The sequence below is a fragment of the Phalacrocorax carbo genome, chromosome 26 (genome assembly GCF_963921805.1).
Source record: "Phalacrocorax carbo chromosome 26, bPhaCar2.1, whole genome shotgun sequence".
Taxonomy (NCBI): Eukaryota; Metazoa; Chordata; class Aves; order Suliformes; family Phalacrocoracidae; genus Phalacrocorax; species Phalacrocorax carbo.
The window spans coordinates 3,130,777-3,157,690 of record NC_087538.1 but is presented as its reverse complement, the minus strand read 5'-3'; the positions used below and the strand labels follow the sequence as shown (position 1 = coordinate 3,157,690).

The window sequence follows — 26,914 nt, the reverse complement described above, 5'->3', positions numbered from 1 at the left end:
ATTTCTGGGGAAAATGTCACTGAGCCAGTCATTAATAGTAATTCAAAAAGCTCTATAATTGTGATCTTTCCCTGCTGTTGAACAAAGCGGATGCTGTTTTTCTCAACAGAGCATAGTTTTTCTTCCATTTCTTCTTCTTTGGCTTCTTCCCACTCTTTGTCCTCTTTCCTTAGACAATGTAACCCAAGCAGTGTCAGGCAATGCTGTCCCTTCTCTGACCACCAAGTAACGCTTCCCTGAGATCACTTTAGCTTCCACATCTGGCTGAGTGAAAGAGTGACACCCGTCAGCCTCAGCCTCCCTCCGTGCGAGAGTGAGCCTCTACGTGCACGAGGGAGTCCAGAGCTGACTGAGAGTGCCTTGGGTGCTGCCCTTTCTAAAAGCGAAGGGGTTTCTTGCAGCTCTCCTTGCAAAGTGAGTGTGTGGTTTCACACGTGCATGAGCTAGCAGGACGGCTTACGGCCACAGAATGGAGATGGGCAAATCCCCTCTCCTTCTCCCCGGTGCAGTGTCCTGCCTCCTTCCTTGTGCCGGCTTTTATGCTTGCTGGCTCTCTCTGCAACCCCGTTTCACTCTCTAAGCTGGTGGAAAGCTCTCTGCTCTTGTGGGTGCGTTCCCTGTCTGCCTGGGCAGTTAATGTGGCTCCTAAGGAGCTCTAAAACGTGTGCAGGTCAGGGCAAGGGAAGGCACAGGGATACAGGAGCAGAAGGAAGGAGCAGATGGAGAGATGGGGGCAGCAGCAAGGCCTCTCTTTTGGTGGCACTGAAGTGAACCTGGTTTGTGACATCACGTCTGCAGCTGCGACTGACCGTATCTGTAGCTTTTCCTTCAGTAAGCCCGTAACATTGTTGGCCTTTGAATCTGACTTTCATGTACTACATGTCAGTCAACGGTGACATCCCAGAACACTGACTTGGCTGGATGTGATTCTGCTCAAACATGTAATTTCTCAACTTGTTCTTTCTTATTTATTTTCTGGAGCTTTTTAATGCAAAACTCACTCTCTGACTCGTGCCGCCTTGCTTGACTTGACTCCAGTGTCTTGGGCTTTTTCCCGTGTTGTTTATCCTGTCAGTACCCCTGCGTCCCTTTTTGTTGGTGATCTCGTAGGCATCAGAAAAGCAAAGGATTCTGCTTTTGCTCTGCTGTGAGATCCAAACCTGTCCTGAGTGCCCTTTTGTTAAGGAAAAGAGCCGCAGGAGGTGGACGGGAGATTATTCACGGCAAAGGGATGAAAGTTCTGTCAATCTGAAAAATGTCGATGGCTGTCAGGAGCCTCTTTTTGCATTTTCTTCTCTATTCACAGTGAAGAATGCGAGACCTCGCGGCTCAGGTAACGAGCAGCCTGCTGCAGTTTCCCCAGGTGACCATTCAGGCTCTTGGGGAAGATGAGCTCACCCGAGGGTCTGTGCTGCGTGGGCGGTTTTCCAGAGGTGAGCCTTTTCCTTGAAATTGGGTCTTGCTGTGAAGTTGTTACTGCCTGGAGGTGACCTGAGGCACGGGGTCACAGCATCAGCTGTGTCAGGTTGGTGCTGCTCAGGTGCGTCAGGTTTTGAGAGAACAGAAAGGATGAACTATGACAAAATGATGAAAAATGTTAACATTAAAACATTAGTAGAGTTAAACTTTGAAAGGACAACAGCCTGCGCCAGTCTTGAGCTATTAAAATAACACGGGCAAGTCAGTGAGCCCTCCTCAACTTCTAATGGAATGAAAGGCAGTTTTCAAAAAAGTCCTGGTGTGGTTTTGGGCTGTATTTATTGGTACCATCATAACATCCCGTGCAGAACTAGTTCTCCCACAGTGTTAGAGAGGCAGCCTCCCCTGCTTTTTCTTTCCTAGCCTGACTAAAAACAGAAGGAAGAGGAAAGCCCTGTTAGGCGCTGCAGCCAGGTTTGCAGAGCATTTAATGGGACGCAGAGGAGTGTCCCGGGAGAGCTGCTGAGAGCGGCTGAGCAGATGAGGTAGCTGACTTTGTCGGTGATCTGAAGGTAGAGCCGGGGGCCTGCCTGGGTGTCCGGGCTTCTGCTGAGACCATGTAGAATCTCTCTGTGTGACTGTCAGTGCAGTAGTTGAGTTAATACTCCCTTTGTGTTGGAAGTAGTTCAGTGAAACTAAATGTGCTAACTTCTCTCTGTGATCAGCGCGTGTAAAAGTTGAAATTGGCTCCCGCAGTGCCCATTTTGAGGTAATTCCTTGTTGAAGTCCAAATCCCTGCCCAAAGTAGGCGTGTGTCGAGCAAAGTTAGTCAACTAGAAAAGAATTGGCTGAGATTTTGCCATATTTGAATTATGCTTTAGGAGTTGTATTCTCATATGTATTTAGATGATTTCTAGCAAAACCAAGCTGAATATGGTATAAAGACTAGAGACCAATCTATTGTAATCTTTATCCCAAACAAGCAGAATTCTTCAGTGCAGGAATGACAAGTCCAAATGCAAAATAATAAGGTGGTTCATTTTACGATGCATTGGTTGAGGATTCAGTGGGTGATTTTCAATAATCGACCCGAATTCGGTAAGCCTCTCTTGCTCTGTGAGGTACTTCTGTTGAAGCAAAGGGGCAGTGATTGTGATTTTCCCGTTGTTTTCAACCCTCTCCTGGGAGTTTGCTTTAGCCAGCCTTTTCTCTTCTTCCAGGGAGAGATGGGCTGGCCTGGCTGGCGTGTGGCCCTCAGCTGGAGGTCGTGAGCGCTGTGACGGGAGAGCGGCTCTCTGCACACCGTTTCAGTGGAGCCCGTGAGCAGCCTCCCACCATCCGCGTGGTGAAGGAGGTTTCCTGGCAGACGGGAACGGGGCTGCTGGTTGGCTTGAGAGAAGCAGAGGGAAGTGTTCTCTGCCTGTACGACCTTGGAACATCAAGCGTGGTTACAGCAGTAGTTCTGCCAGGAAGGGTGGGTGCTTTTTAATGGGGGAAACGTTGTCAGGTGCTGCATAACGCTGTTTCAGGAGCAGCTTTGGAGCGTCTCTTTGCTAGGACGTCCATTTTCTCTATTGTGTCATCATACTGTCACTGCAGAGTGTCCAGTCGAGAGCACCTTGATGTGAAATCGTGGGGTTAACGGTACCGTTATCCTTTGAGTTTGCTGAGAGAGTCAAACAAGTTTTCTGGTTTTACAGTAGAGCACGTAGTTACCTCATTCTCCACTTTGACAAAAAGGCCTTGAAAACTACCTTTTTTTTTTAGCCAGAGTGACAAAGAACTCGTCCTCACCCTGCCTTTCAAGTGTTGGTAACATACATGTCCTGAATGGTTCATTATGTCAGAAATACTGTCTTTAAAACATCTCAGACTTCCATGGCTGTGCTGTAGCTGACTTCGGCACATTCCCAGGAGTCTTGGACTAGCAAGCAGGTGACTTTAGAGCAAAGCACATTTTTCTGTTGACTTAGGATGGGAAAAAACAGGCTTCACTGCGTTACCTGGCAGGTGGTTACAGACTGACTTTCAGCCTGAAGCCCTTGAACCTCTGCTTATTGCATATGGTGCTTGTGCCGGTGGGATACTCTGGTGTAACGTTGCTAATTTTCCCTGCCTTCTCTAACCCATAAACTCAAATGACGTCCTTTCCCCTCGGCTCCTTATCTGAGTGTAGACAAGAGTCACCTTAAGGTAATGGAACATCAAGGTTCCCTCTGTCTTTACCACCTTAGAATCTGCGACAGATAAATACTTCCGTATTACTCAGCTTTCCAGAGCGTGGTTTGGTTTGACTTGCTAGAATCCAGGCGGGGTTTGTTTGTCTGTAGCGCTACAGTGTGACTGCTGGCAGTGAGCGTTTGTGTGGTGGTGATTTCTAACGAGCTGAGCTGGGTTGGTGCTCCGCTGTGTGGGTTTGCCGATCGTCCTGATAAATCTCAGCGTTTGAGATGGAAAGGCAAGCTGTGTGCTGGCATAGACGTGCAGTCATTCAGACTTGTAAAAGCAAATCTGAATTGAAAACATTAACGGTATTAAATTGGTTTATAAGGGTTGCATGTTTCAGAGCTCTGGAATGGTATTTTCCCCACTCTTCCTGGTTTGTGTGAGGCAGAAGGGCAGCATGCAGAGTCAGGGAGCTGAGACAGGATTTCTGCGTTCCTTCCCAGAAGGAGCTGGCAGCAGTGTAGGAGAGCGTGCAAAGCCCAGCAACAGCCTAAGCATCTGTGTGTTATCTCAACAGGTTTTTTTCCATGCTAATTTCAAAGCACAGCACTATACCAGCTAGAGTGAAGAAAATTAACTCTATCCCAGCTGAAACCATGACAGAAACAATATAAATTTGTCTCAAATACTGCGGGCACTTCTAGGAGTAGAATTCTTGTGGCCCAGGGGAAAGGTAAATTCTGTAGCAGATTGCCAGGCAGCGCAGTCACAGCAAGTGCTTGACACGGGAGAGGAGAGAACTTTGGGGCTTCGAGGTTTGGTCAATTTTTCCCCACCTCTGGGGAGAAAACCCAATATATTAAAAAAAAGGACTCCTTGTGGTGCTCACTGCTCTGTTCCGTTGTCGTGTAACAGGTTGCTGTTGATGTAAAGCTCCCTGGTGTCACTGTGTGACATTATGCAAGGAGGCTGAAGGGCAGCCCGTGTTCTTTTGTTGTGGAGCCTTAGTGCAGGAGCCCTCACGTGCTGGTGTCTCTGCTGGAGCAGTCAGGGCTGTCCCGGGAGGGGCTGCAGGTGCGGAAAGGTCTGTCTTCATCAGGGCCTTGTACTAAAGCTGCTGGCAGGCGGCTCCGCGTGTTACAGAGCAGCGTGCGCGTCTCCTCAGCCGGAGCTGGCTTTTGGCGAACCAGCTGCTGGGCTTTTTGCCGCTGTTTCGGCACTGAAAACTTTTCTGCTTTCCCTGGTTGCTCTGTTGATTCTAAATGAGGACTGGTGTAACTTTCCCTAAGCTGGTATCTCCCTTCCGCTCTCTGTAACAAGACTCCCTTGCCGTGGCAGCGGTGTGTCTCCCCTGCAACTTGGCCGCTGCCGCGTCTGACTGAGAGCCGAGATTTGCCCTAGTACCTGTTTGGCAAAGAAGGCGTGGGCTGTATCCCAGTGCTGACGGGCTGGGGGCCGTGGGAGAGCGAGAGTGAGTTTGGCCTTTCTTACTCCAGTCCCTTAAATACGGTCAAGTTTCTTGCATTTAATGGATTTTCTGTGTTGTCTTTGAGTTAATGGTTTCTAAGTAGAAAATGGAACTTGGTAAGCTGTGATAATAGACTGCACCATTGCAGTTGGAGTGAGCTCAGCGAAATCCCTGCAGGAAACCCCGTAAACGGAAGGCAGTAACGGATGTTTGTACAGGACATTTTTGGGGGTTGGTTGGTTTGTTTGTTTTGTCTGGATATAATTGGGATCAATGCTGTGTTTTTAAGTCTGAGAACCCTGTATTTACTTTCTTGCTTCTGATGGGCTGATTCTGGCTTCACTTTTGAGTGATTTCTATCAAAGCTCGTCAAAGAGCTTAAATACTAACTTGTAGTTTTCCTGTAGGTAACTGCTGTAGAGCCCATAACTAACCCCAGAGGAGCCAGCGCGAGGCCTTGGCACCTGCACCGGGCTCTGCAAGGGTTTTGTGGCGTGGCAGCGGTGGCGACAGATGTTGGTCATCTGCTTGTGGTGGACCTTGGTTTGGATGATCTCTCTTGCAGTCAGAGGGAGAATGAACCATCGGGTGAGCTTGCGGTTTCTAAACTTGAACGGAAAAGTAAGAAAACTTGTGTCTTTTAAATCAACAACACGCATCCCACTTTGAAGCTACTGCTGTGCAGACGTTTATGACTGCTGATTACAGGTGGTGGTTTGACATCGTCTGGCCCTGAAAGGATTAAAAATGGGAGTGGCTTCATACTCCTCCTAAGGTTACAAATACCCCCTCCCACCAGGGTCCCTCTGTCACGGTGATTCTCACCAGCGAGGGGTAGGAATCTGACCATCCGAGGCGGTGCAGCTGCCTGACAGGAAGGTGTGTCGGACGTGCCCTGTTTCCTGGGAATGTTCTTCTGCTTCTGTTCATTGACTTGGGGCAAAGTTGAGGCTTGTTTTTTAAAGTAAATATGCCTTACCAAAATCCCTGCATTTCACCAAACGGAACCTGTACTTGGTGTACTCGGATTGCATACGCTGTTTTTGCTCTTACAAGAGTGGCCTCGGGAGCTGGTGTCACTTCAAGTAGCTTCACCATGAGGCCCAAACTGCTGATGTGCAGAGCCCAGGAAGAATTTGTCTATGGAGGTTTTGCTTTCACCTGGTTTTGAAATAGGAGCGAGGATACCTGTCCAGTCAGAGAGTTCCTATGTGCTCTGAATGCGTACAAAATGGGAAGAGCAGACAAAGTATTGCATCAATGGGTATTTTGCCGGGGACGGTAGCATTAGTTTATACATGTTGTCACGTCAGTGTTTCAAATGCAACCTGAATGGCATAACGCATTCCTTTATTGTGTGGTTTTGTGCGTGTAGCTCTAGTAGTTGTCACCAGAATTGCTGCTGGAGTTCCACTAAGAAGAGAAATGGTGACCGGGGAAGGGAGACATCTCTGCCTTCAGTTACAGTGTCCTTCAGGAACAGCAATATCGACCCTGTGCTACATCAGCAGAAGCAACCAGCTCGCCGTGGGTTTTTCCGACGGCTCCCTGTCACTGTGGAATATGAAAACTCTGCAGTGGGAGTAAGTCGGCCTTTGCACTTGGTCACGCCTGGAGGTGCAGGGCTCTCAAGGCTCTGCTTGAGGAGGAAGTCTGTTAATTTAAAGAGCCCTTTTTCAGGGAGGGAAATGTGGAGTGTAATCTTGGCCTGTTTAGGAATCCCCTTCTGAAGTAACCATTGAGCCATACCTGGATTCAGTGGGCCGCCTTCTGCCCAGCGGGCTGGGATTGTTCTCCTTATTGTGCCCGTGGGCTGAGGAACTGCGGAAAGCTCCCTTCTCTGGGTTCTGTCAAGCAGTTAGGGTGTGAGAGAGCTGCTTTCCATAAGGCAGTTTGTTCCACCAGCAGTATTCAGTGACAGCAGGAGTTGTGTGTGTTTCAATGAAAGAGATTGTAGACATTATTTCTCAGAAGCAGCTCCTGCAATGAGGGCACCCATTGAAAGGCTGAAGTATGTTAATGATGGGATTGTGGTGATCATATTCTTCAAAGCGTCCCGGTTGAAAGGAGTGAGACATGAAGGATCAAGAGCTGATCTGTGGCTGAAAAGACATTCTCTCCCACATTTCAGCCTCGACCAAAAGAGGGGACTGACCCATGCCAAGGCAGCGATGCATGGGAATGAAAGTCTGCTTGGAACACTTGGAGGGGGAATAAGGGTCATGTCAAGGGATAAGCAACAGAGAAATGAGGGAGATGATTTCAGCTCTGCCAAAGAGCAATCCCCCCTGGAATATCTGACCCAGTTCAGATCGGGATTCACTTAAGCAAATCTGCAGTGACTCACCGGGAACTATTGGCGGCATGAATAGAGAGTGGAGGGATAGTGAGGTGGCAAGAATAGATTGTGAAGGTGCAAAGAAGGTTCAGAAGTCTGGAGGAGAAAGGCTTTAGATAGTCCAAGTAAAGAAACAAGACACTACTGGTGTTTGGCGCTGTTTTCAGCTTGTGCAGAAGAGAGGCTGCATTTTCAGTTCAATATTGAAGCAGGCGACAAGAGTAGGAAGAATCTTTTGCCTGGCAGCTGAAGGAATCTTTCATGTTCCTGCTCCGCAGGCAGAGGAGGAGATAAAGCCAGGTTATTGCCCGTGATGGACAGTAATTTCCTCACCTCGTGGCTGTTGCATCAAAAGCAGTCGCTCCCGTGACTCCCTTGTTTGAGACGGGAGTGTGACCTTCTGTGCCTTGAGGAGAAGCACGTCAGGGGCTCTTTGCTCAGAAGATGCTTCTCCCCTTCTACAAACAGGCAGGGCCACCAGGCTCACCTGCTTTCTGTTTTTGTTAACCCTGCAGGCACCACTGTCAGCTTGAAGGAGGAAGGATTCCTGTCTGCGCCGTTACTTTTCAAGAGCCTGAGCACGATCCTCGCAACTGTTGCTACTTGTGGGCTGTTCAGTCGACGCAAGAAAGGTGAATAAAAGCTTACTATCGGCCACTGATTTTTTTTTTTTTTTGAGTATTTGTTCACCTAGAGTTGACCCACGTGTATTTGTTTTGTTGAATTAGCCGTGCAGGAGATTCTCTCCGGTATGGAAGGGGCTGACGGTGCGATTTGTACAGGATGTAACAGGGATGGAGAGGGACCTACTAGTTCCTCCCTGCTGAAAGGCAGCAAAGCGACAGTGGCTCTATTTCTGTGCTGGCATTCTTCAATGGCTTCCTTTGTTTCCTGATGACTGCTTCATGATTTGCCTGATATTCACACCGTGGTATGAAAATACCATGGAGCGCAGTGGAGGCTGCAGCTCCAGAGCACTAACGGTGCGGATCCACCAGCCTGCTGCCCCTAAAGGAGGAGGTGACAGCATGGCCGGTTCCCTGGTGCCAGCCTGAGCCTTGGTGAGCCAGCTCAGCTCGGCTGGCAGGGAAGGTGCTCAGCAGCCAAGTCGGTGGTTTCCTGCTGGGCTAATGACTGAAAGGAGGGTGTGGAAGGTGCCGTGTGTGCAGGGGAGGGACTGGAGCTTTGGTGGGAAGGGAAGGGGAGAAAGATCTGCCCCTTTCAGCATCAGCAAGCTATTTACTCAGCTCGGCTGCTCATGGAGTGGCAATCTTTTTCAGTTTGACTGTAAAGCAGTTTTGATTGCGAGCTCTTCAATGCCAAGAACTGTTCCCAACCATTTTTACTCCATAGAACATCTTGAAGCTTCCAGATTGTATGGGTAGCCTTTGCCCCAGAAGCTGTTAGTGTCCAAATTTCCTCCTTTGTGGTTTAGCGGCTAAATGTGACCAATTCTTAGGTTTTGGGAAGGGCTGTTTTTCTTTTCAGTGAGACAGTGCTATTCAGGAAACCTCAGCCTAGATCTAAGGAAAGGGTAACGAGGACTATAAAGCAGCTTTGTAACCAAATGTCATCATTTGTACCTTTTCCAGTGAAGGCGATGCCGTGAGTTTACATCTGTTGCAGTTAGCGTTCGCAGACAGGAGGCGCTTGGCTTCAGGACAAGCCATGTACGAGGTAAGACGTGCACGTCCGTGAAAGGATGGAAAGAGTCCTTTTCCCTAAGGGAGTATCAGTGAAGTTGGCAGGGGGAATATTGACCATGACAATTCAGAGATGACTTAAAAAGAAAGAATCTTTTGCTGAGTCTTCCCGGGCACGGCCTTTGTCCATACTTTTTGAAAAGAAGTCGTACAATTTCATACCGCCGTGTCGTGTGTTCCAGCCAGGGCCGTCTGCAAAGAGCCCGTATAAATTCAGTTCCTGAAGAGGCAGCAGCTTTTACAAAGAAAATGATTCTTCATTTAAACACCAAGTGAATGGCCTGTAGGAAGAGAAGACAGGGCTTTGAGTAGCTCTGTTTAACCAAACTGCAGAGTTGAATAAGGTTCTGTCTGTCTCCCTTCCTTAAAACACGGGCGTACAGCTTTATTCTGTTCCGGTCTTCAGGTTTAAATTCTTGTTTTCCCTTTGAGCTCTGTCAGCAGGACTTCACATGACGCTCACCTGCAGGGTCTCTTCGGTGCTGGTCCTGAAACTTCGTAGCTCTAAAGAGAACTCTTTCTACTTTTTGGCTGCGTTACCTACGAACTCTGCTCTTGAAGCCAGCAAAATACGCAAATACAGTAAAGAGTGGTCTGATTTGGTCAAAAAAGTATATGTAAATTTTGAGAAGTGGCTCCAAAGAGGTTGTGTTTAAAATAGAGGTGAACTAGCCTTACCTCTCTGTTATCTAACAGATAGAAGACATATTTTTAGAACGTATAATTTTATTCAGTGTTACGCCTGAAACCCTTGCAAAATCTTTTTGATGGGAAAGTAATCTTAATTCAGAGCATGTCTTTCCTGTTGAGGTGCGGTAGGAGAGGATCTGTGCTCTACAGCCTTGATATTTATTAGTAGTATTTCCTAGAATGGTTAAGAGAAAGCTTGCCTGTTCTCAGAGTAGGTGAGTTAAATGTAACATATCAGGTCATACGAGAATGGATTGTCTCATGCCAGTTCCTTCTAGAGCTGTGAAACTTTAGGAAACTTGGGTAGAATGAGGTACAAGCAATTTTTTTATTCTCTGGTAGGTTTTTGGAGATTTTTAGCTGCTTAGCTTTTGGTTTTGTTTGGTTGGTTTTTAATTGTAGAGCTGCTCTTTGTCCACAATCCACACACCCATGTGTTGTAGGGTAGAGCATTTGACCAAGTGCTGTATTTGGAAAGACAGTATTTCAGCCAATGCTTGCTTAGCAATTGGTGGTCTCAGAGGTTCCACACAATCCTGCTGGAGTTTCTGTAGGTCTCAAAGTAGTTGGCTGACTCTGTAGGAATTCGTGCCCCTACACGCCTTGCCCACGTGCATGCCATGTCCGCCGGGTTGTTTTGCTGTTGGCTGCACTTGGTGAAGGCAGGGAGGCATATTTCACCCTTTAGTCCCTGAGGAGGTGAGAGGAGGAGCTGGCAGGAGCTGACGTGGTTTGAGAGAAGAGTGTGACTCAGTAAGAAGTTCTCATGGCTACTCCCGAGGGATGGGCTTTCACTCTAGCGGTGTGTGCCTATAGATAATGCCTCGCAAGAGAGCTTTGGCTGCTGGAAGGCCGTGACTCCTCTAACTTCATCAGTTCTGTGATCAAGTCATGGAGCAAAGCGCTTTGCATGCCTATGTATGGCATTATTTCAGATCTCTCTTTCTAGATAAATACGTAGGTTTGTGAAGAAACCGGGATGGTGCAAGGAATTCTGCAAAACACATTTAGAACCAGTAATGCGAGGGAAATGCTCAGTTCTGAAAATGTGCAAAGCTTTTACGGCCAAACTTACCCGTTACGGTTTGACACTCAGTTCTCTTGCTTGTCAGCTGTAGTTTCTCTTTGCCATCAGATTAAGCGCCTGGGAGAGATACAGTACAATATGCAGGTTCTATTAGACATAGACATTCTTTCCTACTGAGGTATAATGTCTGCTTTTCTCTCAGAATGACCTTTCTCTCGCCTGTGATTTTTTCCGCAGGGTTTGGCATCCTGTGTTGAAAAGTACAGTTTGGATCTGACGGGTGGAGCCTTTCCCTTGAGAGGGCAGGGCAGCAAGGCCAAACTACTCAGCTGTCAGGCTGTAGAAATCTTTCCCAACTGCATTGACAGAGAAGGCAGCGTTGATGAAGGTTTGTTCCTGATGCCCGTGTTTGGTTGTTCTAAACTAAATGGCTTTGGCATCCAAGCAGTGAATGCTGTTCCATACCCACAGCCTGAAAGTCTTCAGTATCTGTATAGACTAACTTCTTGGGCTTATTTCAAAGGAAAAACTGGGTGCTTAGGTTCTGTGGGACTTGTTAAAATAAACCCTATTTTTCCCTTCAATGCTTGCTGACATGCTGTAGCGATGTATGGTGGGGTCACCTCTATAACACCTGTCAGTCATTTTATTCCTCCAGCTCTCGTCTTTGAACAGTAGGATCATCCCCTCCATTGCTTAGGAATGTTCCCTCAACTTTCTTTTTTCCCCTCTTCCAACCTATGCCTGCACCTGCATCCAGCTGGCGGCCGGTCACGAGTGCTGTTCCCCAGGGCTCGGTCCTGGGGCCAGGTCTGTTTGATACCTTCCCCAAGCACCTGGATGAGCCGGCAGCGTGCCCGCGTGGCCAGGAAGGCCACCAGCATCCTGGCTTGTATGAGAGATAGTGTGGCCAGCAGGAGTAGGGCAGTGATCGTCCCCCCCTACTCGGCAGTGGTGAGGCTGCACCTCGAATCCTGTGTTCAGTTTTGGGCCCCTCACTACGAGAAAGATACTGAGGTGCTGAGTGTGTCCAAAGAAGGGCAGCGAAGCTGGTGAAGGGTCTAGAGCACAAGGTTTAGTTGGGATCTTAGGGAAAATTTCTTCACAGAAAGGGTTGCGAAGCAGTGGAACAGGCTGCCCAGGGAAGTGGTGGCGTCACCATCCCTGGAGGGAGTTAAAAGACGTGCAGACGTGGCGCTTTGGGACAGGGTTTAGTGGTGGGCTTGGCAGTATGAGGTTTACAGTTGGGCTTGATGGTCTTAAGGGCCTTTTCCAACCTAAATGATTCTACGAGTCTATGATCTGCCTGTGCACTTTGCCCTCTCTGTGTCTAATAGGTTCCTACACCTACAAGCTCTTAAAGCAATAGCTTCTGGCTTCCCTTGTCCGGATCGACAGTTAAAACTCCTCTGGTGTCTTTCATTACCTTGCAATAATGAGATGTGCATCTCTGGGTTTGCACATCCAGTGATGCTCTGAGCACATCTCTGAGCCGGCTGCAGTGATAACTTTCACAGCCTTTTGTTTGGGTGTGTGAATGCCCTTCCCTCTCTTCTTACTGGCCTTAACTTATGTCTGCTGTTACAAAGACGACACTGGCGTGACTTTCTAGGCTATTTGTGTTTATTAGCTTTGTCTTAGTCCTGAAGAGGCAGCTTCCACCTCTTTTGGGGTGCCATCCTCTAACAACAGCGTGTCAAAATCTAATGAAAACCCCTTTGGATTTTCTCCACCTGTGGCATGATTCTGAGGAGAGGGCCTTCTAAAACCTTGTCAAAAACAACCAACAGGCGCACCCACCAAAAAACCCAAACCAAAACCAACAAAAAAAGCCCTTTCGGTCCCCTTTTCATGAAGTCTGAGGCATGGAAAAATGCCTGTCATTTTTCTGATGGCTCCTCATTAGCTTTTATCCAGAAACTATTCAAGTTGTAGGCCCACATGAGCTTCTGTTGGATGTGGGTTGAGGTTAGAAAGGAAGCTGGCTTCTGATTTATGAAACTACTTGACATCTTCAAAGGCAGTTTCAGCGGCTCACACAAGTGAAAGGGCACAGAAGTTCACGATGACACGCAGTAAAGCGTGGGAGGCTCCCTGAGCAGCCCTGATGAACTCAGCAGAGAACAGAGACCCATTTTGCCAAATGACCTGTCTCCTGGTTCCCTGCTCTGTCAGGGTAAAGGATGCACCCCCCACTTTGCTCACATCTGGAGAATGCCTTCTCCCCAGAGACGACAGACCATGCCACTTCTTGAGAGAACCCGAGTGTAACATGGTCAATGTTTGATGTTAAACTCTTTGTTCCAACCTCCTGTTTGTTGGGGTTGGGTTTTGGTGTTTGTTTTGTGTGATAATTGTGTTCTTTCATTCTGACTGTGCTGGAAAGGAGCTATTCGTAACACCCGTAATCGAGTCGAATCTGGAAATTAATAATGCCAGCTGAGTGATCAAGTGTATACGACAAGAATTTGTATGCTTTCTAAAAGCAGCAATGTATGTTTTCCTAGGGTGGTGGGTTGTTTTTTGGTTTTTGTTTTTTTCTAACCATCTTGATGCACTCTTACTGTATGGGAGACTTGATTACCTGACAATTGTGTATTGGGTTTGTCTTAGGACGGATACAGGTTGAACTCGCAAAGGGGGGCAGCATGACTGAAACCTATCACAGAGGTGATGCTATGGTGTACATTTTTAAAATTCTTCTTAGTCAAGTGTTGTGTTTCATGAGTGACGTAACAGAATGAAGCCAAACTAGAAAGTGATGTTTTGAAAATGTCAGATAGATTGTATTTTCTCCCAATAAGAAACAATGTCTTGTCTTTTCCAGTCATATCTCCTGACACCAGTGTCTCCGTCTTCAGCTGGCAAGTGAACACACGCGGCCAGGGAAAACCATCTACTTATTTGGGTGTATTTGACTTTGACTGCTGGTATGAGGCTCAAAAGCCAGGCTCACTAAGGTAGGTTTTTATGAAGCTGGTTTCAGTATCCCTCCCCATAATTCACTGGAAAGTCGGCGTTTAGCTTCTGCACTTGTTTTCTTTCAGGCCAGAAGAATCCCTTCAGGACTGCCCCTATTTTGCACTGTGGTCACTGGACGCTGTGACAAGCACGACTGCTCCAAACCTCCTTCTGGATGTTGTGGTGCAGGAGCGCAGCCTAAGCTGGAGAGTTCCTCCTTCTTACCCACAACCTGAGCTGTGTTTTCATCCAAGCACCTATAATTTTGGTAGGTATTACACGGCTTTGAGTAGTGATAAGCTTAAACCGAGCTCAAATGCCATTTATTGGTTCTCCTGTTCACTGTTTGTCACGCAAAAACCCAACCAAACCGAAACACCCCAACCCCGCACCCACCCAACTGTGATGACGTTGTACTGACCAAGTGTGTGCTGTTGTGACACCTGCCTGACAGGCGGCTGGGTCTGGGGGTTGGGTGCTTCTGTAACGCAGCCCGTGAGGTGGTGCTGGTGATCAGATGAAATGACTCTGGGCTGAAGCTCAAAGCGCAGCACCTCGATAGCCCCGGAGGTAAAATTTCTACACTCAGCCATTATTTTTCTAAAAAAGGCTGTAAGTGATGTCATGAGGAAAACGGGTACTCAGTTGTACCTTTCCAGAGGTTGCTGTGACAAAAATGTAAACTGGTGCTACCATCACGGTGAGAGTATGGAATGTTGTCCAACGTTCGTTGTCTCTGCAGATGGCACGTGCCTGCTGAGCTCTGGAGTTGTTCATGTGACGTGCAGCGGCTTCCAGAAGGAGGTGAGCTTTTACTGTGTCTTTATGGAGAATGTCAAGAGATGGACCTTTCCTAAGCTTTCCATGGCGCTGCTTTCGGTGTCAGGGACCATTTAATGCTCCTCCTGCCCATCCACACGCGTAACTGCAATTGTACCCTGCCAGTTTTATCAAATGTAATGTTTGAGGTCCCCTCTTGGGAGTGTAAACCCACCGTTGCCTCCCGTTGAAGCACGATCAGGGACTGAATGTCTAGAAAGGAAGAGAGCGCTGCTGTAGGAGCAGGAAGAGAAAGTCGGGGAAAGGTGTTCCTTCTCTCTCATCAATGAGTGCAACTGCCTGCGTGGTCCTGAGTTCGGGTTTTGATCCCTGATGAGCTGGGAAAAGAGGACAGAACGGAGAAAAGGAAGCATCGTTCCCTCAGAACAACCTTCAGGCAGAGGAGCACTTGGTAGGAAGGGGAGAGCAGTCTTTCCCTGCCCTCATCTTCCTCTCTACTGGATTCCTCACCAGATCTGTGGGGGTGCGTTGGGGCAAAGCGCACTTGTGCACAGTGTGGTAGCTAACATGAACGTCTTGGCAGGCTGGCCTGGCCCGTAGGCTGTTTCTTTTGCAAGCCTGATGTAGGCTCTTCCATTCAGATTGGGTGATCTGATGTCAGCTCCACGTTGGGAATAATTGGGAAATGCAGAAATTTGTCATACCCTTTGCTGAATTGAGACTAGATCATTCAGAGGCTTGTTAGGGATTTGAGCAGGAATTGCTTGTGAATGTGAGTAAGACAAATCTCAGAATTAGGGGCAAGAAGCTTGGTTTGGGGTTTTGTTTGCCACCGTAAGTCGTACTCGGTGTGTTTCCTTGTCTGAGACTGGTTTTCAGAAAAAGATGGAAATCTGATGTGTGTATTCGAACGTGTAGAAATGGCTTTGAATGTGATGATTTTATTTAGAAGGGAAAGATACTTGTGAATGTGCTTAAAAAGCCAAAGAAAGAAGCAAACAAAAAGCAAAAGCCCTAAAAAGGACAATTTGATGAGGGCTCAGTCTTGGGCCCCTCGGGACAAGAAGGACATAGAGTTGCCGGTGCGTGTCCAAAGAAGGGCAACAAAGCTGGGGAAGGGTCTGGAGAACAGGTCTCATGAGGAGAGGTTGAGGGACCTGGGGTTGTTTGGCCTGGAGGAGAGGAGGCTGAGGGGAGACCTTATCGCTCCCTGCAGCTGCCTGACAGGAGGCTGTTGTGAGGTGGGGGTTGGTCTCTTCTCCCAGGTCACTAGCGATAGAACAAGAGGAAACGGCTTCAAGCTGCACCGGGGGAGGTTTAGGTTGGATATTAGGGAAAATGCCTTCACTGCAAGAGTGGTCAGGCCTTGGAAGAGGCTGCCCAGAGAGGTGGGGGACTCACCATCCCTGGAGGTATTGAAAAGACATGTAGACGTGGCACTTGAGGCCTGATTTAGGAGACATGGTAGTGTTGGGTTGACAGTTGCACTCATTGATCCTGGAGGGCTTTTCCAACCTTAAGGGTTCTATGATTCTATGTTTCTATGTTCATTTCACCTGGAAGAAGTACCAGAACACCAGCTGCACTAAGCTACTCCTTAACAGTGCACGTCTGTGCCTGCCTGTGCTTTGCCCTTCTGAAGGATCGCCACGGCATTAGAACACAGTGTTTGAAGCGCCTAAAACTGAAACCTATTAGAACATCAATGTTTCACTTCTTTTCTGTCATTTTGGGAAATGACAACTTAATGTTTGGGGTGTCGTAACTGCTTCATGTCTTCATAGCCTGGAAAGCTGCTTGATCTTGGCTTCACTGCTTCCATGCAAACGTTGCAGAGTTCTGTTTGTTCTGTCCCCTTCGCGCATTCCTGATGGCAAACTTCTCTGCACCCCATGTGCCATGGGTATAAGCAGGGCACGTTGCTGGGAATAGTTAATTGGAACGCAGTAAATTGAGAGGATAATGCAGAGGCATGCAAATAAAGATTAGAATTAGCCTTTGGGAAGTTGATGTGTCAGGGGAAAAATTCCATGTGCTCCTCACAGCAACAAGCAGCCCAGCCTGTGATGCCTGAGTGAGTGTAGGGTTAGAAACAAGCACTTACTGTTGGTGGTTGGGATGTTGACAGCAGGTGGGATTCTCCTTTGATTTCGCCTGTTACTTTTAGGAGGAGCAGTTAGACGCGGTCTTGTCAGCTGCTGCCCAGACAGGTTCTGTAGGGCTTCTGACTGGCTGCATTAAGCTTTGGACATCTAAAGGTAAGACTTGTTATGTTTTTTTTATGTTGCATGGTTTCTTCGTTTGGAATTCTTGATTCATTTCTTTTTTGTTCTCTCTTTTTAAAGAGCAGCCAAGTTCTGCTGCTAATTTACAGTTTGCCCTTGACTGGACATGGAGCAGAGTGATCTATACACAACACGAATTTGATGACATATGTGAGTACTAGTGCAGCCATGCTGCAAACCTAGAATCAGTCTTTCCAGTTGAGCTCATTCAGTGATCTGCTGGTAGATGGTCTTGCCCGCAGATCTGGAAGTGCACTTTGAAACTCTGCAATGGCTCTGTAGGCTAACGATTTCATACCTGTTCTTGAAAAGGTGTTGCGCTGTTTGACGGCTCCTGCAGCTCCACTGACCCGCAGAGGTTACAGGCTCTGCAGCACCGCCAGTTGCTTTTGAGCAACCTTAGCACAGTCTTGAACTGTTTTCTAACAGAGGCACAAGAGCTCGCCGGAGAAGGTTTGTCACAGTATTTCTAACTCTCTGGTATGTCTTATGAAGATTTGGAACGATGCTGGGGCTGTAATTGTGGAAAGAGGAGCTTCTGTTGGTTTTGCTGATTGGCAGAAAGTCAAATGTAGCGGGGAGAAGGGGCTTAAATGGAGGGGTTGGGGCTGCCACTTACCGCGCGTTGAGCTCAGGGCAAGAGTTTGTTGGGGAGCTGGTGCGAGTGGGTGGGGAGGCTGCGGTCAGCAAGGAGCTGTGCAAGCACCCGGCTTGAAATTACAGCAACGGGATGTGGCACTGTGACAAATACTCCCTTTGATTGTCAGCCAGCAGTGCGTGATTGCATGCAAATATTGGATTGGAAATGACTAAAATCAGAGAGGAAGCCTAAATGAGTAACATGTAAAGTGAGTTGCATGAGTTTCTGTAGCTGTTTCTATTAGAACTTGTTCCTGGCATATTGAGGAGAAAAGAGAAAATCCCTTTGCTAGAGTAAACGTCTCTGCTACGTGAAGAACAGGTGCCTTATCCATGAGTGGATTTAGTAGTTCCAACTTCACTTTTTTTTATTAAACCTTTAGTGAATCTTCTTCTTTGTAAGGGTTGCTTGTGATTGTGGGCTTTTACTTCAGAGAAGGACGTGATACGGAGTGAAAAATGCACAGGCAAAGATTTCTACCGTGTTATTTTTCTACTTTCTCTTTAGTGCAATGAGGGGAGCTTTATAAAAAACAAAAGAAATTGCACACCAACAGTCCTCTTAAGCTTCTTTTCATGTTTTGCAGACTTGACAAATAAGCTGGCGGTGACCAGCCTCGCAGCTTTGTATGCACGAGTGGTCCTCTGGTTCTGTGGGTCCCGCCTCCTGCCCGAGGGCTCAGGTAAGCCTAAACTGTCACGCGTCTGTAGCAGTCAGTGCTTCCTATGAACACGTGCTTCCCCATGGTTTTGTCAAGGCTTCATCGATACCAAGTCGTGCCCGTTCAGTGACAGCAGATGCTGAAGTTCTGCTGCTGAAATTGAGATTTCACTGTTTTTTCAACTGCGTCGTGTAGAATGATGGAAGCAGTTTCTTTCCGGGGTGTTTCTCAGAACCAGCACTAAGCCTCTGAGGGAGGGAGTTGCTCGTGCCCACAGCTTGAAATCTTTGGGATTGTAAACAAGTAACTCCTAAAGCACCAACACGGGAATGCTTGATTTTACAGTAAAAGCCTGACGTGCGTGTTTTGAACTTTTTAGGGATTGTTTGAGGAAAAAATACACCTTGGAAATAGTTCATCATTTGGATGGGTTATAAATCCTATTGTCAGCCTTAACTGTCTTACGCATGTTCACATGACATGTTTAAAAACCCATTCCCTTTGAGAACTGGGTTTTTTTTAGAGTGAACTTCAGCTGACACTACATGTTCTGGATGCTACATCACCTGTAAGCTTGAAATGGCACTTAGGACAAGGAGGAATTGACTCCTGTGTCGTAGGTCTCTTTTAGCAAAGGCAGAAGGAGGCTGGGCTTCTTTCAAAGTCGGAGGCTGGCCTGTGCTTTTGATGCTTAGCTTGTGTGTTCTTCTGTCTTTTTAGTCAAAAACTGTAGGTTGAAAATGTGATATGACTTCTTTAACTTACTTCTTATTTATTGCCTGTAGGTGATGAGATGCGTTTCTCTAGACCTTTCTACAATTATCCTCTGATTCGGAGCTACTACGCTGGTCATCGACAGCAACTGGAGCGTTTATCAAGGTAGGACGTGCAGGAAAGCTCTAGAGCAGTTCCACTGCAAATTCAGAAGCGGCAGCGAGTGGCTTTTCCATCAGCAGCTGTATTTGCTACGCTTCATGCATTTGCTGGCAACACTCTTGACTGGAGTGATGCGTGTGTCCTGCTGAACAGAGAGGTTCCTTTCCCGTGTTGAAATGTTGATATATACCTCTGCTTAGTGCCCTTTGTTGGTACCATCATTGTTTTGACGTGCACGTAATTCATTGGCAATTCTGTGTCATTTGTTACCACTGGAAAAGGTCGTGTGGTGAGGACAGGATCAGTCACGGCCAGGTCAGCAAGGCACGGCCTTTGCAGAGCAATTGTTCTGGGCACAGAAGAAAGCGTGTTTTAGGAAAAAAATAAAACAAAACAAAAAACAAAGCAAAAATAATCTCTCTCAATGACCAGTGATAGATGGCGATAAGGGGATTGGCCCAAATCTCCCACTCCCAAGCACCGCGGTGTCGTTGAAGGAGATGGGCAGAGTCACATGCAGCTGGCACGGCCAGCGCTCTCCTGGCTACTGGATAAAAGCCCCTTCCTCACGGGAACTCCCTTTCCTGGGCTGGCTCACGAGCATAATGGTGATGCGCCTTGGGTTAGGTGAGAACAGATTTTTCTTTGGCAACTGTTCTGTAACCTAAAGAAAGTCCTCAAGTAGCCGTGGCTGTGGCACCGTGAGCAAGGTGCAGCAGGAGGAGTCCAGGTGGAAGCTGCTCTATGTCAGGCGCTGGCTTTCAAGCTCCTCTTCCTGCGCGTCCTTCTCAGGTAACTCTCGTACAGGCTCACGGGCTCCTTAGAAGCACCACCTCCAGCGTGCTGCTTCTGCTCGTCCTCCTCGGGAAATGAAAGGCTGCCGTCGCAGCCCGCAGGAGCCTGCGATGGGCTTCTGAGGAATGCAGTGTTTCACAGGCCAGCCCTCCGTCACTGTGATGGCACGTGCAGAGGCGCAAACGTGCTGCTTCAGGGGATACCAGAATTCAGCTGCAGGCTCAGCTTTCTGACCGTGACTGTTTTTCAGTAACAAAAGCGAGGTGCTGAGACCAAAGCCTGACATTGCCGTGCTGTGGTCTCACCGCTGTGTGTGGGAACACTCCCGCTGGGGGCGTGAGGTTTGGGGTAGCTTTGCTCACACTGCCCTTGTATTACAAGTAATGCGGCACAAAAGAAAAACTGAAAACTAAAAGGTCGCTGCAACTTTCCCCTTAATAAGGGAGCTTTTTGGATTCCTATTTGGAGCTCCTTTAATAATTCACTAGGATCTAATGAGCACCTTTCACCTGACTCCGAAATTTCTTTCCAGTCTACTTCAAGTCATGATCATGCCTTTGTCTGTTTGTTCCTTTCCTGGAGTCGTGGGAGCTTTAGCTGGTTTTGTTTTGGCTGGAGGAAATCTGTGACACCGAGAGGCTGGAATTAGTGTTTTCCTCTGTCAAATCCTCGCTACGTTTTGTTCCAGAGGCAAATGGGACTCTGACTGCCTGATGATCGATGGGATGGTTTCCCAGTTGGGAGACCAAGTTGAGGAGATGTGGCAGAGAGAGGAAGGAGGAACTGGGAAATACCCACCTCCTAGTTTACAGGTGAGTGTTGTGTTCCCTGAAAACAACCACCACCACCACAAACCCCAGCCCCAGCCCAGCCCTCCCCCAAAGCCAATGATTTCTCAAAGAGAGGACTTTTAAAAAGCTTCTACCTTTTCATTCCAGGCACTGCTGGAGCTCTATTTGCTAGAAGGCGTTGAAGAAAGCCACAAACATGCAATCGTATCCCTTGGAGTTATTTCTGTCACACCTCCAGTATACGCGCATCAGGGGTCTGAAATGTCTGTCACCTACGCGTTCGATGCATTTTCTAATTTGTGCTTCAAACGCACTGCGGATGAACACGTGTAGTTGAGAATTAAGTCGCAGACAGAAGCATTGTTTGATTTCTTTGTACTGTGGATTGTTTAGGAATTTTTAAAATGTTTTGTTGCAAAGTCTTTTCTGATGTGAGAAAACAGGTTTACTAAGCAATGTTAAAGGTAGAAAGCTCCCCTAGATTGTCTCAAAATGTAAACTGTTTTTCATTTTTGAAGCACCCACAGCTGTAGCAAACAGCTGCTTCCTCGAGCGATGCACTAGAATGTGCTGCTTCAGAGCAAAAGGATTTCTGACAGCGGTGTACCAGGACCTGATGTTGCTGAAATCATCCATTTTCCAGCACAGCTAAGAGGGCTTGCTTTTGTGCTGTTACAAGTGCGGGCACACAGAATAATAGAGAGAGAGAAGGGAAAAGTCATTGGGCAGAAACTGAACTTTTAAGCTGCCGAAATACACTGTGTTGCTTTGGCTGTGTGTTGCCTGACCCGAGAGGGGAGCCTAGAGAGCAGGGGCTTTAAAGCTGTTGCACCCCGGAGCTCTCTGATGAGAACAGACCCCCCAAAACAGCTGTCCGAAAGAGAGAGTGACACTGCCGATGAGTGATCCACATACTGGTTTAAATCCAGTTTTAATCATGCAGAGCTAAGCTGTGCTGTAAGGACACCCTAATTTCAGTTGTTTCATATATGCTGGAAAGGAGGGAAGAAACCAGCTGTAGAATTTGTTTGCTTTAATAATCAAGCATTGGCCGTTCTCGTGTTTTGAATGTCCAGCTGGTGGCTCCAGTGACTAAAGAGGGAGCCTGTGTTTCCAACGGAACTGTTTAAATATCGAAAGGCAACCTTTCTGAATGCCTTAGAGAAATCAGAGAGTCTGTCTTTCTGGTTATTTATTCAGAATGCAATTTTGTTGTTAGGGCCTGACTATCTTCAGGTTGCAACAGCATAAAATGGCAAGACTAATACATGAGTATTTTCTGCGTCCTACCACTATGATATTCTTATTTCCTTTTATTATCTATTAATATTCTATTAACAATAGTAATAATGTTATTTCATGTGATAAATTGTTGGTCTTGCAAATCTATTAGCCTTAATTAGATACTTGATATCAGACAATTTACTTGCTGCTAGACATCACGCATCCCTTTCCGAACAAAACAGAACCTTCCGTCAACTCCTTCGCAGCTGCCTTTGCCATCCCTTCGGGCCTTGTTAAGCTTATTCGAGGTTTTTGGCTTCTAGACCACAAGGACTATGAAGTAAGCATGTGACAGTTTAGTTGGGCACACATTGCAATACAATGCTATGATCTATCAAATGATGTAAAAACCCTGGTGCTTAGCTGATACCAGGTGATAAAACATGGGAAGCTTCTTTTTTGTAATGCTGCTTCAGCAGCACCTTCAGCAATACGTGATGGTCTGCAGTTTGGTTTTAATTACGTTGAGAGGAAATGGATTAAGACAATGAAGAAGTCAGCGTTAATGCTTGACGTGTGACTTGCCAAAGCCGTCTGTTCAGGTTGTTCTCAGCAGAGCAGTCGAGCGCTTTCTCAAAAGCAGTGGTTTGGGGACTTTAACTATTCAAACTGCCATCCTGGCAGCAAGACTTGAGACAGAAGACCGCAAAAGTGACTTTTCAATCTAATTCATGTTCCCTCTGATGCTGAAGGTTGTTCTTTGCCCGTCACAATGTTAATATAACCTGTTTGCCTGGGAGAATGACTTGTCTTTATGAGAGGTGATGTTTGCCTACGGAGATTTGGTTATCCTGGCCAGGTGTGAATCACTCCTGTCAAAGGACTCCCTTTGTTCTGTACGGCTCACGGAATATCTTTTTTCTGCAGACACTTCAGCATTTATATTTACCTGTCCGGTACCAAGCCCTTCATTAGTCACCATCTAAGTTTATTCAACAGAGATTCACCCTCACTGAAGACACTTTTGAATCGTTTTGTTGTGCGCGTGTGTGTCTCTATATCTTAAGAAACCTGATCTCTACCTTCTGCAGAGCTCCCTGGCCCTGCTGCTTGAACCAACTGCAACCAAACCTGTGTCGTGGCAAGACGTGCGAATTCTTCAGTCCCTCATGTGCCAAGGAGAGCATAGGCGAGCCCTCAGATACACGCAGGTGATGAAGCTCTCGGCCTCCAGCTGTAGCGAAGTGCGGCTTTTCCTCACTGTGCTGTTGTCCAATAGGTAAAGAAATATCTGCCACCATTTTGGCACTCAAATACTGTGAGAGGTGGAGAACAAACACTAGAAATCACAATCCCCTACACTTCCTTTGAACTTTGAGCACAATATCTGGGGGGCATCTTTTTGGTGATACCATTAATATGCCTTTACGTCTCACAAAATTAACTACAGGTGCATGGCGGAGGCTTGGGCTCTGCTGCAGGAGCACACCACTCAGTTAAAGGAGGAAGAGCTATTAAAAGACATGTATGACATCTGTCGGGAGATGGGACTAGTGGAAGACTTCCTGAGGCTGCCTTTCACAGACTCTGAACAAGTAAGTGTGGGCAAGAGGAAAATCTGAACCCCGTCTTTGCCAAGAGAAGAGGCAGGGTCATCATATATGTTTTAAAATGTGTTATTTCTCATAGAAGTGTTTGGAGAAATTTTTACGGACTCATGAGATTCTTTTAGTCCGGCACCTGCAGCGTGCCAACTGTACGGCAGCCCCACAGCTGAACCAGGCGATGAACGTTCATCTCATGGTAAGCGTAAAAGTTCTGCCAAGTGTGCAAGGTTCTCTTAGGGGTTACTAACTAGATTTAACAGTGCTCAATAAGAATCCTGCTTTCTTTATCACACCCTTCTTTGAAATACTTGCAATAAGCATCTGCACCTTTCGTTACAGCTGAACCTAAAAGTTGAACAAAAAATTTCACTTCTCCAAAGCGACCCTGTGAAGTTGGAAATTCTGTGTTCCAGGCTGTTGTTGGCTCCACGTCAAATAGTTTGTTTGTGTCTGAGGATTAAATAAGTGTCGTGGTTTAGCCGGCAGCTCAGCCCCACACAGTCGCTCGCTCACTGCCCCACTGTTAGATGGGGGAGGGAATCAGAAGGGTAACGCTCGTGGGGTGGGATAAGAACAGTTTAATAATTAAAATTAAAAGAAACAACAGTAGAAATGCAATGTAAAGGAGAACAACGAGAGGCGCAAAGCCCCGCGGGAGGGGGGAAGGGAGGGGAGAGGGGGAACGAACCGCCGAAACAAACCACACGCGCCGCAGCCGCCCACCGACCCGACGCCGCGCCGCCTCTGCGCTGCCACTGCCCACCCTCAATATACTGGTCATGGTGTCACATGGTATGGAATGAACGTGCCATTGGCCAGTCGGGGTCAGCCGCCCCACCATGGCCCCGCCCCTCCCAGCCCCGCCCCCCCGCCACGCGGCAGAGCGCGGGAAGCCGGAAAGGCAGCCGCCCCCCACGGTGAGGAGAATTAACCCCTTCTCATCCAAAACCAGCACAATAAGTATCTTTCCTGTCAGCCACTCTTACCATTCAGATATTCAGGGACGTACGTTATGTAGGAACGTTCGGATGATTGGAGGTTGTTTGGGTCACTGTGGAATGAAGAGTGTGTTGTATGTCATCTTCTGTATCTCACACGCAGCTCTGGGTGCCAACCCACAGGCAACATTTGCATCATGGGTTGTTCTTTTTATTATTTCCTCAAGCTATAGCGTGAGGTCTGAAATTCCACAGCTTTCGTTTTACCACTTTTTGGACAGAAAGTCTTACCTAACTTCTGAGTCTCAAAATAGGCAGGTCAAATTCTGTGTTATGGGAACTTCTGTTGTGGTTCTGTGATCCATCTGCTGCTTTCCAGAACCATAGTTTCCCAGGGAAGCAAACTTGTGGGGTGGTTCTGGAAGGTTGAGGTCCTGCGTTTGAAAGCTTTCATCCCGGGGGAAGGGGTGTGTAGGCAGCTTTCTCTTCCTCATTTTAATCCTCACTTCCTCTTGTCCAACGTAACCCACCGCTGCCCTGGAGATTCAGTCACCTGGGGCAGCGGCGTTTCAGGAAAAACAAGGGAAAGGCACTATTTTGTCAGCCATGTGAAGCTTGTGGGTGCTGACAAGCGTGTCAGAATGAGGTTCTGCAGGGTGCCGGCATGGTTTTAACTTAAAGTTGTAGGTTCTGCTATTATTCTAGTCTTCCTTCCGCTTGGCTAAAAATTCCGGGTGAAGCTGGTGTGCGCTGATGGGCAGAACTGGCTGCCGCTCTGTGCAGGGGGTGTATTTTACTGCACCTGTAGAGGAAACATATTCCCTAATTCGAAATAGCACCGACAGCTCCGTGCTATGAACTTCTTGTAACATTTAACTTCTTGCTTTACGCTTCTCGTTCATCAGAACGACTGTGCTCCTCGCTGGAGACAGAGAGCAGTTGCCAGAAATTCTCTCTCAGCCCAGCACGGCAAGACCCTTCCTAGAGGTCAGAGGCAGCTGGCTGTAGAGAGAGCCAAGCCTTACCATCTGCCTTCGTCCGGACCAAGAGAAGGTAATTTTTAGGGGGGGAATATAACGCACAACTAACCATCGCTTTGATTGCACAAGGCTGATCGTTTTTCCCTCGTGCTTTACAGCTGCAAGACCAAAGCCAATCTCGACAGTAACAAAACCAGCTAATGCAGGAAATGTGCATCCAAGGGCACCTTTCAGCAGTCGTGTGTTGGCCAAAGTTAGAGAGTTATGGGTAGGAAACGAGCAGAAACCCAGTTGAGAGAGAGTTTTTCTGTTATGATAATGTTTGCTATGCAAAATACATGTGTTTATATTATGGTAAATGTGTTCAGAGAATTTAAGATGGCTAAAACTAAAACCCTGTTTACCATCAAGCTATTGGTGTACACATCTTGCTAGACTTGATTGTGTGATCAAATAGTGATCTCTTCCCACTTGCTGACACATTTCTGCTTTGTTTCTGCCTCTTTTACTTAAAAATAGGCAGAACGATAAAGAGCAGGAAAGAGGCCAGTAGCTGTCAGATGAGTTTCCTACAGGTGGTGTGGCCAAATCAACCCCAGTTCTGGTATATTTGGCCTTGAGGGCAATGAAGGTCAGTTACTGCCCTTCTCTGCTGTCCTTTTGCCATGAGAAAAGACCAAGGCCTTGGGCAGATCGTACTATAAGGACATGCCCGGCGTGCAAATAAGGCCGCAGATAACTAAGTAGTTTAATCCCCCATCAGAACCCCTTCTCATGGAAGATGACTCTCAGGGTTGTCAGCGCACTCCATTTATTTGCTGCAATTCATCCCTTCCCATGTAACCAACCATAAATAGCTTCTGGTGGGGAAGAAGCAAGCTCCAGGCAGAAGCCAGCCCATAGCCTCTTGTGAGTTGTTAGGCAATGCTTGTAACGTCTTAGCCTAGGCCAGTCGGAAAATGCTAGGAAATAATAGAATTTCTCGTAGTAAGTTTGCATTTGTTTCTTATGTTGTTGGTACTTTTGTCTTCTGTGCAAAACTTGCAGGTTTCCATCGCAGGAATGCTGTTCTCACCAAAGCAGTCACGATAACGAGTGCCTTTGAGATGCTCGGAGAGAAATGTTCTGCGGTTCCTTCTGAATTACAGCTGTTCCTCAAATAAAAAGCGTTTTCCAATGCACTGAGCTGTGTGGGTGACCCATACGTGAGGCAGAGGGAAAAATGCAGGTGACGGTGCCTGATGTGCCTGTTGGTTCAGGTCACTCACTCCTGGGCCGTGCATCACCTGGCGTGGTTCAAGAGCAGGCTCACCCCACAGCAGCCATCGGTGTGGTGTGCCTTGCTCTTGAACTTGGTTTAAACCCAGACTAGGCCATGAGTTATTAGCGAAAGCCTGATTGCTGGTAGTGTGACGCTGCAATTGTAATGTTAATGGACAGAGAGAGAAGGATGCAGGAGGGAGGTGTGTGACAGGCTCAGGGAAGAGCCCATGAGCGACGATCGGGTATGGTGCGAACAGAGGCTGGGTGCCCGTTGTGCGCCAAGAGCTCTTCAAAGCCCCCCG

At 47.4% G+C, this 26,914-nt stretch overlaps 1 protein-coding gene across 1 annotated transcript; it reads left to right on the top strand.

Moving 5' to 3' along the window:
• Positions 1-1,312: 1,312 nt before the first annotated feature.
• LOC135317493 (protein ELYS-like) lies at positions 1,313-25,721 on the top strand. The gene is made up of 24 exons (XM_064473786.1): positions 1,313-1,433; positions 2,640-2,893; positions 5,461-5,641; positions 6,429-6,636; positions 7,907-8,023; positions 8,984-9,068; positions 11,049-11,199; positions 13,639-13,771; positions 13,859-14,040; positions 14,515-14,570; positions 16,726-16,810; positions 16,898-16,987; positions 17,150-17,294; positions 17,794-17,798; positions 18,064-18,159; positions 18,924-19,017; positions 20,498-20,621; positions 20,748-20,804; positions 22,018-22,164; positions 22,916-23,103; positions 23,275-23,419; positions 23,514-23,627; positions 25,275-25,422; positions 25,508-25,721. Exons 1-24 carry the CDS (start codon positions 1,313-1,315, stop codon positions 25,642-25,644), a joined length of 3,063 nt encoding a protein of 1,020 aa, XP_064329856.1. The 3' UTR covers positions 25,645-25,721.
• Positions 25,722-26,914: the final 1,193 nt, after the last annotated feature.